At 39.2% G+C, this 16,113-nt stretch overlaps 1 protein-coding gene across 1 annotated transcript in view; it reads right to left on the bottom strand.

Moving 5' to 3' along the window:
- Nucleotides 1-3,133: 3,133 nt before the first annotated feature.
- GPATCH2 (G-patch domain containing 2) overlaps nt 3,134-16,113 on the bottom strand; it is a 197,276-nt gene continuing 184,296 nt past the window's right edge. Inside the window, exon 10 of the mRNA XM_040263269.1 lies at nt 3,134-7,096. Within this exon, the coding sequence (XP_040119203.1) occupies nt 6,876-7,096 (221 nt within the window). The 3' untranslated portion in view covers nt 3,134-6,875. The remainder of the gene's footprint in view (nt 7,097-16,113) is intronic.

Genomic DNA, 16,113 nt, shown 5'->3' with positions numbered 1-16,113 from the left:
TGCAGAAGTGACCAGGAAAGTAGAGATTGAAATGTAGGGCTGTTCCTCCAAACTGGAACTATTTCAGCCTAGGCTCCCTTGCCTCTTGAGAAGCCTTTAGGACTAACTCATAACTAGAACAAGATAGCTCTCCAGTTCATGGAAAGTTCTCATCCTTTTCAGAATGCAAGTCTGAATCTACTTTTTGTCTTGTCTGAGGACAATCCTGTTTGTGAATATGCTGCACTGTATCTCCCTGAATTTCCTGGATCTGAAAAAAGTGAAAAGACTATTTGCTTTTATGTAATCAGATTCTCTGGAATTTAATCCTATATCCTATTTATGGCTGAGCTAGCCATTCAAAATTAAAATGAACCTTTCATCCATGTGTATCATAAATGGGCATTTATCAGGATTATATGATTTTGCAATCCATCTGAATACGTAACCTGAATTTGTTTTCTTTCCGTTTCACTATGTAATTACCATGCAACAATAACAAAAGTGACATGTTTGAAGAACAGATAAAATGCTGTAAATTGGCCAGTAATGGTGATATTTCCTCATCTTCTGAAAAACCCATTTATTCTCTCTCTCAACAAATCAAGGCATTGTCAGCCCATCCTCATCGCGTGGCCAGAGGGGCTCTACCAATTTCTAGATGTAAGTGAGTCTTGGAATGCAGATGAGGGCGACTAACGAAGGCTTTCAGCGCAGGCAGCTGGTTTTTGCTTGCCTCAATTTCTAAATCATCCATAATGGGGCCAAGACCTCCCAAGCACTAAAAAGAGCGAGCTGACATGCTGGACAAACTGTTAATTTTTTCCTAAAGAAGCTGCTATATTGCACATCTGTCACTGCGGCGCAGACAATTACTCACTGAGTGGGGAAAAAATCTGCCGCTTGTTTCTAGCTGAGTTGTTAAGGGACATAATGGAGAAACACAATGGGATGGGAGTCAGATCAGGCAGGTTTCCTGTGGGCTTGCGGTGGTTTCCATTTTGCAAGGCTGTCCTGGGATGTTAAACTTAGGTGAAGGAGACGAAGATGTGTGGAAAGGAATCGGGAGTGATGTGATAAAAGGAAATGGGTATAAAGATGGGGGAGGGGCAAGAACCAGGCCTTCAGTTTCTGGACCACCCGGCTGACTGCTGAAAACCACGGTCGTTGTTTTAGAAATCCTCTGGTTTCCAACTTGACATTTCCCAATCTCAGTGTGTTCTGCCAAGTGCTTCACGTTACCTTAAAAATTGTTTTGTGAATCCCGTCCCCTCTACCTACAGCATGGATTATCTGTAGTGTCCACGATCAATTATAGCCATCAAAAAAGAACTTTAGAGTGAGATTAGCCACACAGGTATCTAATGAAGCCTTAATTTCTCCCCCCAGAAACTCATCTGCTCATCCTAACTATGAAATTCTGGCATTTGAAGAAATTTACTTAAGTAATTTGTTTGCTTTTTGGCAAGCACATTTTTAAAGTATGTAATGAGCTACTATACTATTTCCCATCTTTTCTGCTTTTATTATAGAATGCTACCTTTAGGAAGGAATAAACATTTCCTTGAAATTTAATCGGAAGATGAAAACAGGTAGAAAAAAGGTCTGAGTGTTCTTTTTGCTTGGGATGCTATCATAATACAGTCTTGTCTTTACCATTTTATAGCTGACAGATCAAGAATTACACATAGATTTAAAATGCCATTAATGTATCTTGAATATTCAAACTAAGGGAAAAAGAAAGACGACTAAAGAAACACAAAAATGGCCTTCAATTGTTGCCTAACTTCATCCTTCAAGGATGAAGGAGTAAACACGGGCCATTCTGACACTGCAACAGGAGTGAGGTCGGTGAATCTGAGAATGATTTAAACTCCATGACAATTCCAAGACAGAAGACAACTCTAATGTACAGATAAAACCAAAAGTGGCAATAGTAGATCATACTCCTGGCAGTTAATGGCATCGACTCGCTAGAGACAAATCTGGATCTCCTTAAAATGTCAGGTGGGTAAAGTAATGAGTCTTTGCCTAGTAGGAATCCAGCAGAAGGAGCCTTCATGGTCCACTTGTCAGTTGAGTATATATTACTGCAAGCCTGTGAAATAAATGAGCATTTAATACCTATTGGATAAAAAAAAAAAATCCACTTACTCTAACAACTCACAATTCAGTTTTTTGGGGGAGAAAAGAGTATTTTATTAACATGATGAGATGCTTCCTATAAGCAACAGAACTCAACACTTTAATGAGTATTATAAAATATTTAAAATATCCAAGCAGGTTTCTGAGGAGCACAATTTCCCAGAAGGAAATGGAGTAACACATATGGTTCTGATCCGTATTTCAAGGTATCAGAGAGAACTTGCACTTATTCCTTTAGAATCAGAGTCTCTGGGTGGAAAGAAACCTTAACACAGTTAGTCTAGCCCAGCATCAGAGAGAACAAAACCAGGGAAATGTGATATAACAGGTCACAATCAGCTGTGAATAAATGAAATCAAATGTGTTTACCAATTTTTTCCCCTAAAACTTTTTAGAAAATGTTGACATTTTCTAGGAGTGAAACATGAATAATGAATTTGGGGCTTCCCTGGTGGCTTAGACAGTAAAGAATCTGCCTGTGATGTAGGAGAGTTGAGTTCGATCCCGAGGTTGGGAAGATCCCCTGGAGAAGGTAATGGGAACTCACTCTAGTATTCTTGCCTGGAGACGGAGGAGCTTGGTGGGTGACAATTCATGGGCTAAATACAAGTTGGATATGACTGAGCAACTAGCACTTAATGGCACTGTTCAATGTTAATTGTCAATAGGTAGTAATTACCAGGCCTTCCCTGGTAGCTGGTTGGTAACGAATCAGCCTGCCATGCAGGAGACCCTGGTTTGATTCCTAGGTCGGGAAGATCCACTGGAGAAGGGATAGGCTACCCACTCCAGTATTCTTGGGCTTCCCTGGTGGCTCAGCTGGTAAAGAATCTGCCTGCAATGTAGGAGACCTGGGTTCGATCCCTGGGCTGGGAAGATCCCCAGGAGAAGAGAATGGTTACCCACTCCAGTATTCTGGCCTAGAGAATTCCATGGACTATATAGTCCATGGGGTCGCAAAGAGTCAGACACAACTGAGCGACTTTCAGTAATTAAAAAAAAAAAAGTTCTTTCAACTTTATTTTTTATTATTTCAAGAGGGAAACATTTAAAGCACAAAGACAATGACTGCTTATAAATAACATTCTTAAACATAATGTTTATTCTTTCATTCTTTGTTGTACTATTATTATATCTTTCTACTAAAAGAAAAAAAATCCAAAATATTCTTTGCTAAACAACTTCGTTTTACAATACCACTTTTTTTTTTTTAAAGAAAAACAGAGTATAGGAGGAAATGGTTTTAAAAAGCATGTCAGCAGTGATTTTTCTCTTTCATGAAATATCTGCTCAAAATTAAAACATATTGAAGAGAAGCAACTGTCAGTTCAATTAACTGCAAGAATATCAATTCACAATGCTGATATTAATAAAATGCAATTATTTTGCAATCATGTCTGTAAACTGCAGTCATGCCCTGTAAACATACCTATATGTATACATTAGGCATATCTTTAACCCTACTGTCTTAACTTCTCTTTGATAGCAACAGTATCAGTTATAAAGTCTGTTTTCAAATGCTGATACCAATTAACTGGTAAATGTTAGTTAACAGTGGATTTTCTTTTAAAGGAGACCATATAATTAAAAAATAAAAGCAAAGAAATTTGAGGGGGGTAACATTGTCTTAAAAATTGTATTTGGGGAGAAAGAAGGAAGGGAGGAAGTAGATGACACCAATACACAATCTGGTTAACATCAAGTATAACAAGTATATAAAGCCAAAATGTTGAATTGCTAATGTAGCCACACTCAGTCTCTCGGCTATTTGCTGGGGAATAGATAACTTGGATAGTAATGGAAGAGACTTATGCATTCTCCAGAAGTTTTAGTACAAGCAATTAATTTGATACGAGGCTTAGATTCTATAGAAGTGATGGCTTTATGAAGGACAAGAGAAAAATCTAACTGCCTTTTTATGGAGATATGATTGATACATTCTGAAACATGAATTCTTTTGGATGCTTTGGGTTCTACAGGCATAGGAACTGGTAAAAATTAACTTTACAACAAACTAAATTAGTGCACTTCGTATCTTCAAGATATTTGATGTACATTAAAAATTCCACTTTTCAATTGTGTTCTTTTCTCTGATTAAGTTCAGGTCCAAGCAGAACTTCAGATGCGCAATGATCATTCTTAAATTTCACTGAAAAGTGAAGGGAGGTCTGTGTGAGAGGAGGGGGAACGCTTGGGAAGTCACTACTTCTCTGCTTTGAGTATTCATTCATGTATTCCTTAAACACTCCTATAGAATAAAACACGTTTGAAGTCTTCTGTGAGTCACAGACAGGGCTCAAGGTGTCAATATTGAGACCTTTATTCTATTAAGGGAAAATATAAAGATGAATTATTTTGGGAGGTGGAGTTAGAGAACACCTGAGTTCAGTGATATCTTAGAAAGTTTCTTCAGAAGACTGATGCCTGTCCAGGAGAACAAGGAAAAATATATATAAAGCTGAGACATTTAGCTAAGGAGTTCCCCTGTGCCAGCTCGTGTGAGGTTTGCTTTTCCTCACCGTGAGAGATGGACCATGGTGAAGTGAAAAACAGTGGTCAAGTCCATGGGAATTTGGGATCAGTCTCACAAAAACCTCACTGAGTTTTACCTGTGGCTCCAAATTTGGCTTTTCAAAATTCAAGGATTTTAAAAGATCTTCAGGCAGTGGAATGAAAACAAACTTATGAACAGACCTTAGAGTGCTATACACTACCATAAAGAAGTTTTAAACCAAAATACAGACAATCTCCCCCAGCTTTTTGCACCTTATGTAGATAGAATGAGTAGTCAATAAAAAATATTTTTTTAAAAAATGCTGAATTTTCAAGTAACAGACATTTAGGAAAGCATCAAGCAACAGAGTTACTTTATCCAATAAGAATGCTCACCTGGTATGCTAAGAAGGGCATAAGAAAAGCAACTTATCTGGTAGCCTATGGTTCTCTAACCAACTTGTCCTCTTACCATGATAACCCTAGAAAAGAAGATAATTCTTAAAAGGAAAACCTGTAAGTGGGCAAACCATTAAGCCTTTCAAATAGCACGCTGAACTTCCTTCTCCCTAACAAGCAGTATAATCTTTAGAGGACCACGTGGGACAGGTCTATTACACGCATAAACCTCCTTTCCTCACTGTCAGACTCTTAGCTACTGTCAAATTCCCAAAAGCCTGTTACAGAGGAGCCAAGAAGAATTTTATCACAGTAAAACTACTCTGTGTGATCCTATAATGGTGCAGACATGTCATTATACATTAGTCCAAGCCCACAGAATGTTCCGCACCAAGAGTGGACTGTAATAGAAACTGTGGAGTTTGGGTGATTTTGAGGTGTCCGTGTAGGCTCCACAACTGGAACAGATATACCACTCTGGGGGGGAGGATGTACATAATGGGTGAAGCTAGGCATGTGTGCGGGGAGGGGATATTTGAGAAATCTCTGTACCTTTCCGTTAATTTTGCTGTGAATCTAAAACTGCCCTAGAAAAACAAAGCTTAAAAAACATTAGCAGGTTGATTCACCTCTGTTATCTTGGCCTTCACTCAACCAATAAAGGTCACTACAAAAGAGAATATCATTATTAGTTCTTATTAACGAAGACAATAACCAACCAACATCTAAACTAAGAGCAATTCAGAATCTTGGACATTATGAAGCAGAGGATTCTGATGTAACAATACTAGGCACATAATAAAAATGACTTGTTTTGCTTCTTTTAAAGTAACTGCTTAGGTGTTAGAAAGGGCAAACAGTACCGTTCATTTTTTTTTTTTTGTACACCTTGTAAACCGGCTGGATCTTTGCCAGAAATTTCAATTCTTGGGAGAGCCATTAAAATCTTCAAATAAATTGAGTTGATATTCTAACTTACTCTGATGGTTAAAATTTAAAATCAGTTTACTACAGTTGAGTTGATCTTAAAAAAAATATCAACCTTTGGGAACAAGGAGGTAGAAGGAAGTCTAGATTACTAATAGAGTTTACAACTCAGTCATGGTGAATTTAAAAAATACATTTTTCTTTCCATAATTATTTTATGTTCTAAATGAGGTAAAATTGATAAGATCTGCAGTAAAGTCATGTTGAGGGCACTGTGGTGATCACAATGATGAGGTTTATTTTTGTCGACATGTCAGAGGGTAACATTAATTGCTGTTTGTCAGCTGTGAACTTCATTCATACTGCAGTGTCCAAGGATAGAAGATGAATGGGTGTCACCCTGTTGAGGAATCCTAACAAAAAAGTCAAATTCAAGGAATACGAAATTGGCCAGCCTCTCAAAAAAAGATGTGCTTAGGACTTCACTGATGTGATGACAGGTGTTTTCGGTTAGGACAGACAGGGATGAGGTGAAACACAACCCTTTCTGGCCAATCCTATTTTAGAAACACGTAGGCGTGCTCGGTCGCGGGTGCATCAAGCGCACACAGGAATGAATCAAGCTAAAACATGAGAGATTACTGACAATACAAGATCAAAATAAATAACAGAAAGGAGCTGTTCCTTACACCTAGAATGCGAGTCACTGAAAAATTTTAAAAGGTGAAGGTTTTTACTTTAGCACCATGGACTGTGATGAAATCCCATTTCTATCACTCTGGCAGAACTGTAGCAGCTAGGAAGCTAGAGGGACAAGTCTGAGGCTTTGATGTTAGATTTCAGCTTCAACCACAGAAGCTATGCTGTCATTTTAGAACAATGGGCTATAGCGAGCGAATAAAACTTGCTAAACAGCTCTTCTGCTTTTCCTCTTAGGCGGATTTCCCTGAATTGGAGGCAGTGGTTGCAGGCGTGCTTTTTGGTAGAGGAAACCCAAGTCCTAATCCTTTTGGCCTCTGCAGGGCTGGAATCGGCTCAGCGATCCCCTTGCCATCTCGTCCGAGGCCTGTCCCAGGTGTCCAGCCCATATTCTGGAGCATTCGGTTTCCAATGTTGTTTTCTAGGATTGGCTGGGCGTTTTCTCCTACAAATCCTGGAATTAGAAAATGACAAAAACAGAACAAAACAAAATCCCACGTTAGTATGAACACAGATGAAGGCCCTCTTAGGCTAAGAAAACCACATTCTTTGAAGTTTTCCTTTCAACAAAATACTGGGGAGGGTTCTTTATTCATCTTTGGATAAAGAGCTTGCTGTAGTAGAAGGCTCAATGGAAAAAGACCATGGTTTCAGCTCTTCCACTTAGTAGTTATTTAACTTCTTTGGGTTTCTGTTTTCTGATCTGTAAAACAGGCATAATACAAAGCAATCAAAACTCAAATTACCAGACCATTTCTGTGGTTATTCTTCCTTGATAATTAAGGGAGTGATCATCAAGCAAGCTAATGTTACAGACTGTGTAGGAAGAAAAGGGGCCAAAGTATGGACTCCCTGGTGGCTCAGTGGTAAAGAATCTGCCTGCCAACGCAGAAGATGCGGGTTTGATCCCTGGGTCAGGAAGATCCCCTGGAGAAGGAAATGGCAATCTGCCCATATTCTTGCCTGGAAAATTCCATGGACAGAGGTGCCCGGAGGGCTACAGTCTGTGGGGTCGCAATAGTGTTGGACACGACTTAGGGATTAAATAACAACAGCTTAAAACCATCTTGGTTTTAGGAGAACATATTCAGTACCGTCTCCTATACTGGGGCTTCCTCGAAAGTCTGTTGTAGAATTCTGGGCTAGAGTGTTTGCCCATAATTCCATCCCTAGGGTTCCAGGGATGAAGATGGCTCAGTTTCCAAAGGTCTGCAGGATGCCTGTGGCATCCAAGCTCCGTCCTGGGTCCAGCATGTTTCTGTTTTGAAATGAGGGCTGTGTTTTCCGCGACAGTCTGAGAGTTGAAATGCGCAGGTGCTGACATCACTCACTGCCATCAAAGACTTGAGAGTCAGCTGTTGCTCCTGCACCCTCATCCCCTTCCATCCCTTTCTCATCATCGTCTATCTTTCCTCCCTGATTTGCGTTTCTAACAGCACCGTCTACCCCACCTCTACCCCCCAAAATTGGGATTCTTCATCCTCCTCTTTCTCTAAGACTGTATATAAAGATCTCTTAAGCACTAATAACAATAGCAAAAATATTACCTATGGGATCACAGTGTAGAGTATTCTGTTTCTTGATACGGTTAGTGGCTACAGTAGTGACCAATTTATCATTGTTCTTTAAAGCTCTACCTACACATTTCATTCCACTCTCTGCATGTGCTGCTCAGTTGCTAAGTCACATCCGACTCTTTGTGACCCGATGGACTGTAGCCTGCCAGGTTCCGCTGTCCGTGGGATTTTCCAGGAAAGAATACCGGGAAGTGAAAGTCGCTCAGTTGTGTCCGACTTTTTGCGACCCCATGGGCTATACAGTCCATGGAATTCTCCAGGCCAGAATACTGGAGTGGGTAGCCTTTCCCTTCCCCAGGGGATCTTCCCAACCCAGGGATCAAACCCAGGTCTCCCGCATCACAGGCAGACTATTTACAGAGGTTGCCATTTCCTCTTGCAGGGGATCTTCCCAACCTACGGATTGAACCCATGTCTTCTGAGTCTCCAGCATTGGCAGATGGATTCTTTACCACTGAGCCACTTGGGAAGTCTCTGGTGTATGTATTTCATAGTAAAAACATAAATAACAGTAAGTAATAAAAGACATGTCAGAGTTGAACTAATAGTATATTTAATCTGGTAATTTGTATCTGGTTTTCTGGAGAATAGTGAGTGGGTTGTTCTTCAGGATTCTAACTTACAGAAGGGAATTGCAAAGTGATAGAGATGAGTTATATAACTGAAACTGATGAGTTTATAACTAAAACTGGTGAGTTTTATAATGAACTATAAAGTAAGTATCAGTGGATTTCTGCAAGACCTTTACTGAGTATTTTGATATTCTTAATCTTCAGAGCATCTTCAGACTGAGAATAGAATACATTGCTGTCATTGCTAACTTTATTACAGGGAGTGAGAACTGGATTACCACAATAATGAGTTGGTTTTGGACTTGTCAGATTGGTTTTTAGCTCACTGAAGCAAGTATCTTAACATGTAATAGAAAAAAAACCCTTCAATTGCCAGCAGCTTGAACGGCCAAAGATTGGCACCAAAGGAAAACTCTGGACTAATATTTACTGCTTGACAAAGGGAAAATAAAAATATGCAGAGATTTTATATATTTATCTAATTATACAAAAATATACATAAACATGTAAAATATAAAAATGGGCTTCTTAATTACCAAACAAACAAAACAAAGAAAAGCCTTTTGTTAAAACGTGTTTAATAACAAAAAGGCAATTAAGGTTTTTAAGTTTTTACTTTAAAATTATGATAATGGCAACAACAAGGCATCTAATTTTTTTCTCAACAGCTACTTCTCAGGCGTGTCAGGTTACATGGCCTACTAGCATTTTGTCTTATCTCTCTAATTTTTCTGTGATCACCACAAATTAATTTAATCCATTGATAAGCTAAGGTCAGATCAGAGGTCTAATGAGGCTTCAGGCTACACATCTGTTATATTTTTGATATAAGAGACTGCAAAGGTTCAAGTTTAAACAAATATTTAAGAGAAAATACAAAGTCAATTTAAACCATCTCTGCAAAAACTGCAGGTTAGTTTTCAGTTCTGAAATGAACAGCAAATAACTGATTCATGACTGTAGTTTTAAAATGTTGGCATTTCAAGTGTGGTGGCTCAGTAGTGGCCACTCGACTTCAGCCTCCTTTTTTATTTATATTTTAAATTGATGTATACTTGATTTACAATGTTGTGTTAGTTTCTGGCGTAGAGCAAAGTGATTCAATTATACATACATATATAGTATATCTGCATTCTTTTTTATATTCTTTTCAATTATGGTTTAATCACAAGATATTGAATATAGTTCCTGTGCTATACCGTAGGGCTTTGTTATCTATTTTATATATAGCAGCTTGACTGAACATCAAAATCTGCTCATCCCCAATTCCTATTTTATCCCTCCCCGATTTCTTTTCTCTTTTGGTAACCATAAGTTCATGCTTAGTTTTTATACAGGCAGAAAAGAATTCATTCTATCTTTTTAATGCTGGTTTATTTCTCTTAATTAAAATGAAGCATTATCATCATGTAAAAAAAAAAAAAGACCATTTGATTTCTTAAATGCTAAATCTTTCCCCCATAGCAACACAGATTTCTGAAACAAACAAAAAACAATGGCTATTCTATATAACTTTAAAAAAGAAAAAACAGATACTTCATTTTTCATGGAAAATGACTCTGGCGTGAGATCTACCGTTGGTCTCTCATCCTTCTTTTATGAGATTAAAACATGGGAGTGGAACAACTCCGTCTCAGCACAGCATCTGACAACCGTAATTTCCTTTTCTTTTGCTCCTGGCGGTGCTAAATCCTTTAAGTCCTTTCCTGGGAGGCTCTCCTCCTGCTCGGGCAATTTTAGCAATACATAGCCTGCTAACCCTTCTGCAAGCTCCCGCTCCAGCCCCCTTTATTCTGGATCTCTTATATCTATTACAGCTGAGTCGGTCCTTTCCCCTCAAATCTTCCAAAGAGTATTGTGGATAGTAATTCACTTGCGTAATTGGCTCAAGAGATGAAAATCTTGTATCGGCCTCTCTTAGCTGCTAATCTATCCAGCTGACTGCAAGCCTAATTGGCAGCTTGTTTAGTAATTTGGCTCCTAAAGTGTTGTATTGATGTTGGATAAACAGCCAATGGAAGGGGAGGTGACACACGCTGCTTCCCACATAACACAGTGCATAGCTTCAGTCCTGACCCCGTATTCAGAAGGCTTTTAGTGGCCTGTGCTCGTTCTTTCTTCCCACTCTCTTTCCCCATTACTTTACTAGTCAGCTGAAGAGCACTGTTATTATTATTATTCGTGACATTATTAGAATTGCCAGTTCTCATGTTGTCCTCTGGTCTCAGTAACTAATTTAGGGACGTGGGTTTTTGATTGCTGTTAAGAAACAGCGTTGAGCATGGACTGGGCTGTGAGAAAGTGGTGAGGGTTATTACTTTTTGTCAAATGTTTTAATTATTTCATTTTTTAATATAGAAAAGCCTCACTGAGATCATTATACACTTTATCTGCAATAATGCAGATGTTTTTCACGTGAATTTTGTGAAATAAAATCAGTTCAAATAGCCAACTGCTTAAAAATACAAGGCTCTTACTTTTTAAACAATGAAATGTAAAACTAGTTTCTTGTTTTTTTTTTAACTAAGTGAAAAAAACTTTGCATAGTAGGGAATGAAAGACATGGTTGATATTGACATGTTTGGAGAAGGGAAAGTTTTTATTAACAGATATTTTGGTTATAGGGGCTTCTCAGGTAGCCCTAGTGGTAAAGAATCCACCTGCCAATGCAGGAGACACAAGCTAGGTGTGTTTGACCCCTGGCTCCAGAAGATCTCCTGGAGGAGGAAATGGCAACATACTCCAGTATTCTTGCCTGAGAAATTCTATGGACAGAGGAGCCTGACAGGCTACAGTCCATGGGGTCACAAAGAATTGGGCACGACTGAGCACACACATTTTGCTTATAAAGATACATCTCTTATGGGATGCTGCTGCTGCTAAGTCACTTCAGTCGTGTCCAACTCTGTGTGACCCCATAGATGGCAGCCACCAGGCTCCCCCATCCCTTGGGATTCTCCAGGCAAGAACACTGGAGTGGGGTGCCATTTCCTTCTCCAATGCATGAAAGTGAAAAGTGAAAATGAAGTCGTTCAGTTGTGTCCAACTCCTAGCGACCCCATGGACTGCAGCCCACCAGGTTCCTCCACCCATGGAATTTTCCAGGCAAGAGTACTGGAGTGGGGTGCCATTGCCTTCTCCGTTCTTACGCGATGATTGTATTAACATATCAAAGAATAGTGTTTTCAGAAAACTAAAAAAAAATCTTAAAACTATTGGTTCTGAAGGCACACAGGGTTATTTGTTTGCTATAATATGATCAGGACTATTTATGGTCTACCTACTATGTACCTGGTCTGTGCTTTACTTGTTAGGCATGCGACATTCATAATCTCCATTCCTCTTAACAACTGTGCAAGGCGGGGGGAGTACTGATATAATGGGCCTCGGAGAGATGAACTGCTTGACCATTACCACATAGTAGGCTAAGATTCAAACCTTGGTGAAGCTTACTCTAAAAACCTACATACTTTCCATTACCTACACTGCCTTCCTATAAGAATTAGTGGCAAATAAACAACTTCAGTGGAGATGATGGTCCAAATTATTTTTTAAAAATTAATTGGGTTATATGTCAATTGCCGTATCAACTTCTCTCAATTTGCATTTGGACAATACAGAGCATAGTACTCACAGTGACATAGTTGGATAACGTACAATATAATATCTGTGGCTCTCAGAGATTACCAGTGCTTCTGTGGCCGTGATTTCTTTCAGCAACCTGAAACGTTATTATTGGCTCCACTTACAGAACAAACTAAGGTTTAAAGAGGTAATAATGATTGTTGTTGTTTAGTTGCTAAGTCGTGTTCAACTCTTCTGTGACCCCCTGGATTGTAGCCCCTCCCCCCAGGCTCCTCTATCCATGAGATTTGCCTGGCAAGAATACTGGAGTGGGTCACCATTACCTTCTCTAGGGGATCTTCCTGACCCAGGGATCGAGCCCATGTCTCCTGCACTGGCAGGTGGGTTCTCTGCCACTGAGCCACCAGGGAAGCCCTTCAGGAGGTAATGCATCTGCCCGAAGTCACCCAGTTAGAAAGTGCCCCAGGTAGAGAGTGAATTTAGGGCACCTGAATCTTAATGTTACCCTTTCACTGACTGAACATCGATCTTAAAATATTCTATCATTAGTTTCTATGATGTCATTGCTTCTGCCACACTGTCCCAAATGATAGATTTTAATATATTCACAAATTTTCTGGAAAAAACTGCTCATCTAAATTAACATAGCAAGTCTGTTTGAAGAGTGTTTCGATTCTTCTGAAATACCTCAAAATTCACTTTATTAACCCAGCTACTTTTTCTTCGGCTGATATTTAAATGGAAATTTGTTTTAGCTGTATTTATCATAAACAGCATGTACTGAGTTTTGTTCGTTTATCCATTATAATAATCCCAGAATTTAACTGATGCATTTACTCCATTTACATTTATTGTGATCACTGATATATCTGGGTTATTTTTATGATGTTACTTTAAGATATTTACCTTGCTTTCTCTATACTTTTTACTTCCTCTTTGTTGGCATCCACTGCTTGCTTATACTAGCTTGAAAATTATATATTATTTCTCTATTCTTTAATTTTTAAACATCAACATGCATACCTGGCTTTATTATTCCCTCACATTTTACATCTTATTGTTGTTCAGAGTTTTAGCTCCATCTTACTTTCTTATTATTTAAAATTATTTATTTTTAACTGAGGGATAATTGCTTTATAATATTGTGTTGGTTTCTGTCATACATCAACATGAATCAGCCATAGGTATACGTTATGTCCCCTCCCTCCTGAACCTCCCTCCCACCTTAAATCCCATCCCACCCACCTTGGTTGTTGCAGAGCACCAGATCTGAGCTCCCTGTGTCATGCAGCAGGTTTCGACTGGCTATCTGATTTTACATGGCCATGTATATGTTTCAGTGCTACTCCATCTGCCTTTATACACCCAAATCAATCCACCTATGACTGTGTGGATCACAATGAACTGTGGAAAATTCTGAAAGAGATGGGAATACCAGACCACCTGACCTGCATCTTGAGAAATCTGTATGCAGGTCAGGAAGCAACAGTTAGAACTGGACATGGAACCACAGACTGGTTTCAAATAGGAAAAGGAGTACGCCAAGGCTGTATTGTCACCCTGCTTATTTAACTTCAATGCAGAGTACATCATGAGAAACGCTGGACTGGAAGAAACACAAGCTGGAATCAAGATTGCTGGGAGAAATATCAATAACCTCAGATATGCAGATGACACCACCCTTATGGCAGAAAGTGAAGAGGAGCTAAAAGGCCTCTTGATGAAAGTGAAAGAGGAGAGTGAAAAAGTTGGCTTAAAGCTCAACATTCAGAAAAGATCATGGCATCTGGTCCCATCACTTCATGGGAAACAGATGGGGAAACAGTGGAAACAGTGTCAGACTTCATTTTTGTGGGTTCCAAAATCACTGCAGATGGTGACTGCAGCCATGAAATTAAAAGGCGCTTACTCCTTGGAAGAAAAGTTATGACCAACCTAGATAGCATATTGAAAAGCAGAGACATTACTTTGCTGACTAAGGTCCGTCTAGTCAAGGCTATGGTGTTTCCAGTGGTCATGTATGGATGTGAGAGTTGGACTGTGAAGAAGGCTGAGCGCTGAAGAATTGATGCGTTTGAACTGTGGTGTTGGAGAAGACTCGAGAGTCCCTTGGACTGCAAGGAGATCCAACCAGTCCATTCTGAAGGAGATAAGCCCTGGGATTTCTTTGGAAGGACTGATGCTGAAGCTGAAACTCCAGTACTTTGGCCACCTCATGTGAAGAGTTGACTCACTGGAAAAGACTCTGATGCTGGGAGGGATTGGGCGCAGGAGGAGAAGGGGATGACAGAGGATGAGATGGCTGGATGGCATCCCTGACTCGATGGACGTGAGTCTGAGTGAACTCTGGGATGGTGATGGACAGGGAGGCCTGGCCTGTTACGATTCATGGGGTCGCAGAGTCGGACACAACTGAGCGACTGAACTGAACTGATGGTAACCACCACCATCATCACTATTACTTTTATATTTTATACATTCCGTGTAAAATTTAGCTTTATGCACATTTAATGATTACTTTGCTCCCAATTCCTTCTTGATTTTTATCCTTTTTTTTAAAGGATTCTGTTTTTTTTTTTTTTACAACAATTATTAAATTTAGTAATGATGGGTCTTTATCTGAAAATGTCTCAGTTTCATTTCTTGGGAAATAATTTAACTGGGATACAAAACTCTAGGTTGATTCCGTTATCTCACCTCAGCACTTTGAAAATATTCTCTCTTATTTTCTGGGTTGTGTCACTCTTTTTAAGTTTGTTGCCAGTATAATTTCATTCCTGTGTAAGTTATATCTTTTCTCCTTGGCTGCCTTTAAGTTCTTCTCTTGTGTTTGCTGCTCTAAAGTTTTATTATGGTGTGTCTAGGTATGACTCCATTTGTATTTACTATTTCCTGATAAAGGTTTATACTTTTGTACATGAAGATTTAAGTTTTCTTCAGTTGTAAAAATTCTATTATTGAATTCTATAAATATTCTCCTGGAATAGTGTACCTCATTCTTCTGTTTTTTTCTGAAAGTTGTATTAGACATATACTGAACTTCATGCTCCTTCAAGTACCCTGACCATGCTTTTACATTTTCCATGCTTGATCCCTCTGTGCTTTTGGGCTTCCCAGGTAGCTCAGTGGTAAAGAACCTGCCTGCTAATGCAAGACACACAGGAGATGTGGGTTTGATCCCTGGGTTGGGAAGATCCCCTGGAGTAGGAAATGCCAACCGACTCCAGTATTCCTGCCTGGAGAATCCCAGAGCAGCCTGGCAGGTTATAGTCCATGGGGTCAAAAAAGAGTCAGACACAACTGAGCAACTGAGACCTCGCTTCTTTTAGGCAGTCTCTTCAGATTACTCTTCAAATTCACTGGTTTTGCTGCTGTAGTTTGCTTGGCTGTATCTAATGGGCCATTCAACCCATCAAGTGAAGTTATGATTTTTAAGATTTTTTTCAAAACAAAATAATCTCAAATTTCTGTTTTTTTGTTTTTTTTTTTAACCACAGCTGTCTCTTCTCTTTCCAGTTATTCCCTTTCATTTTCTAATCTGTTTTTACAACTAGTTCTGTTAGTTTTGGATTGTGAGACCATCTTCAGTAGGTTTTCATTTGTGATGATTCTTGAGGCTTGGGTTGAAGGCACGTACCTCTACACTGGTCTTGCATTTCCTTCAAAGACCAGTTTTGATGCTAAGTTTTGGCACAGTGTCATTTTAAACTAGAGTCTCATGTAGGGGTAGGCTCTTG

This window comes from Oryx dammah, unplaced genomic scaffold, assembly GCF_014754425.2.
Source record: "Oryx dammah isolate SB20612 unplaced genomic scaffold, SCBI_Odam_1.1 HiC_scaffold_21, whole genome shotgun sequence".
In the NCBI taxonomy this organism is placed as follows: domain Eukaryota; kingdom Metazoa; phylum Chordata; class Mammalia; order Artiodactyla; family Bovidae; genus Oryx; species Oryx dammah.
This window is presented reverse-complemented; position numbering and strand designations above follow the sequence as displayed.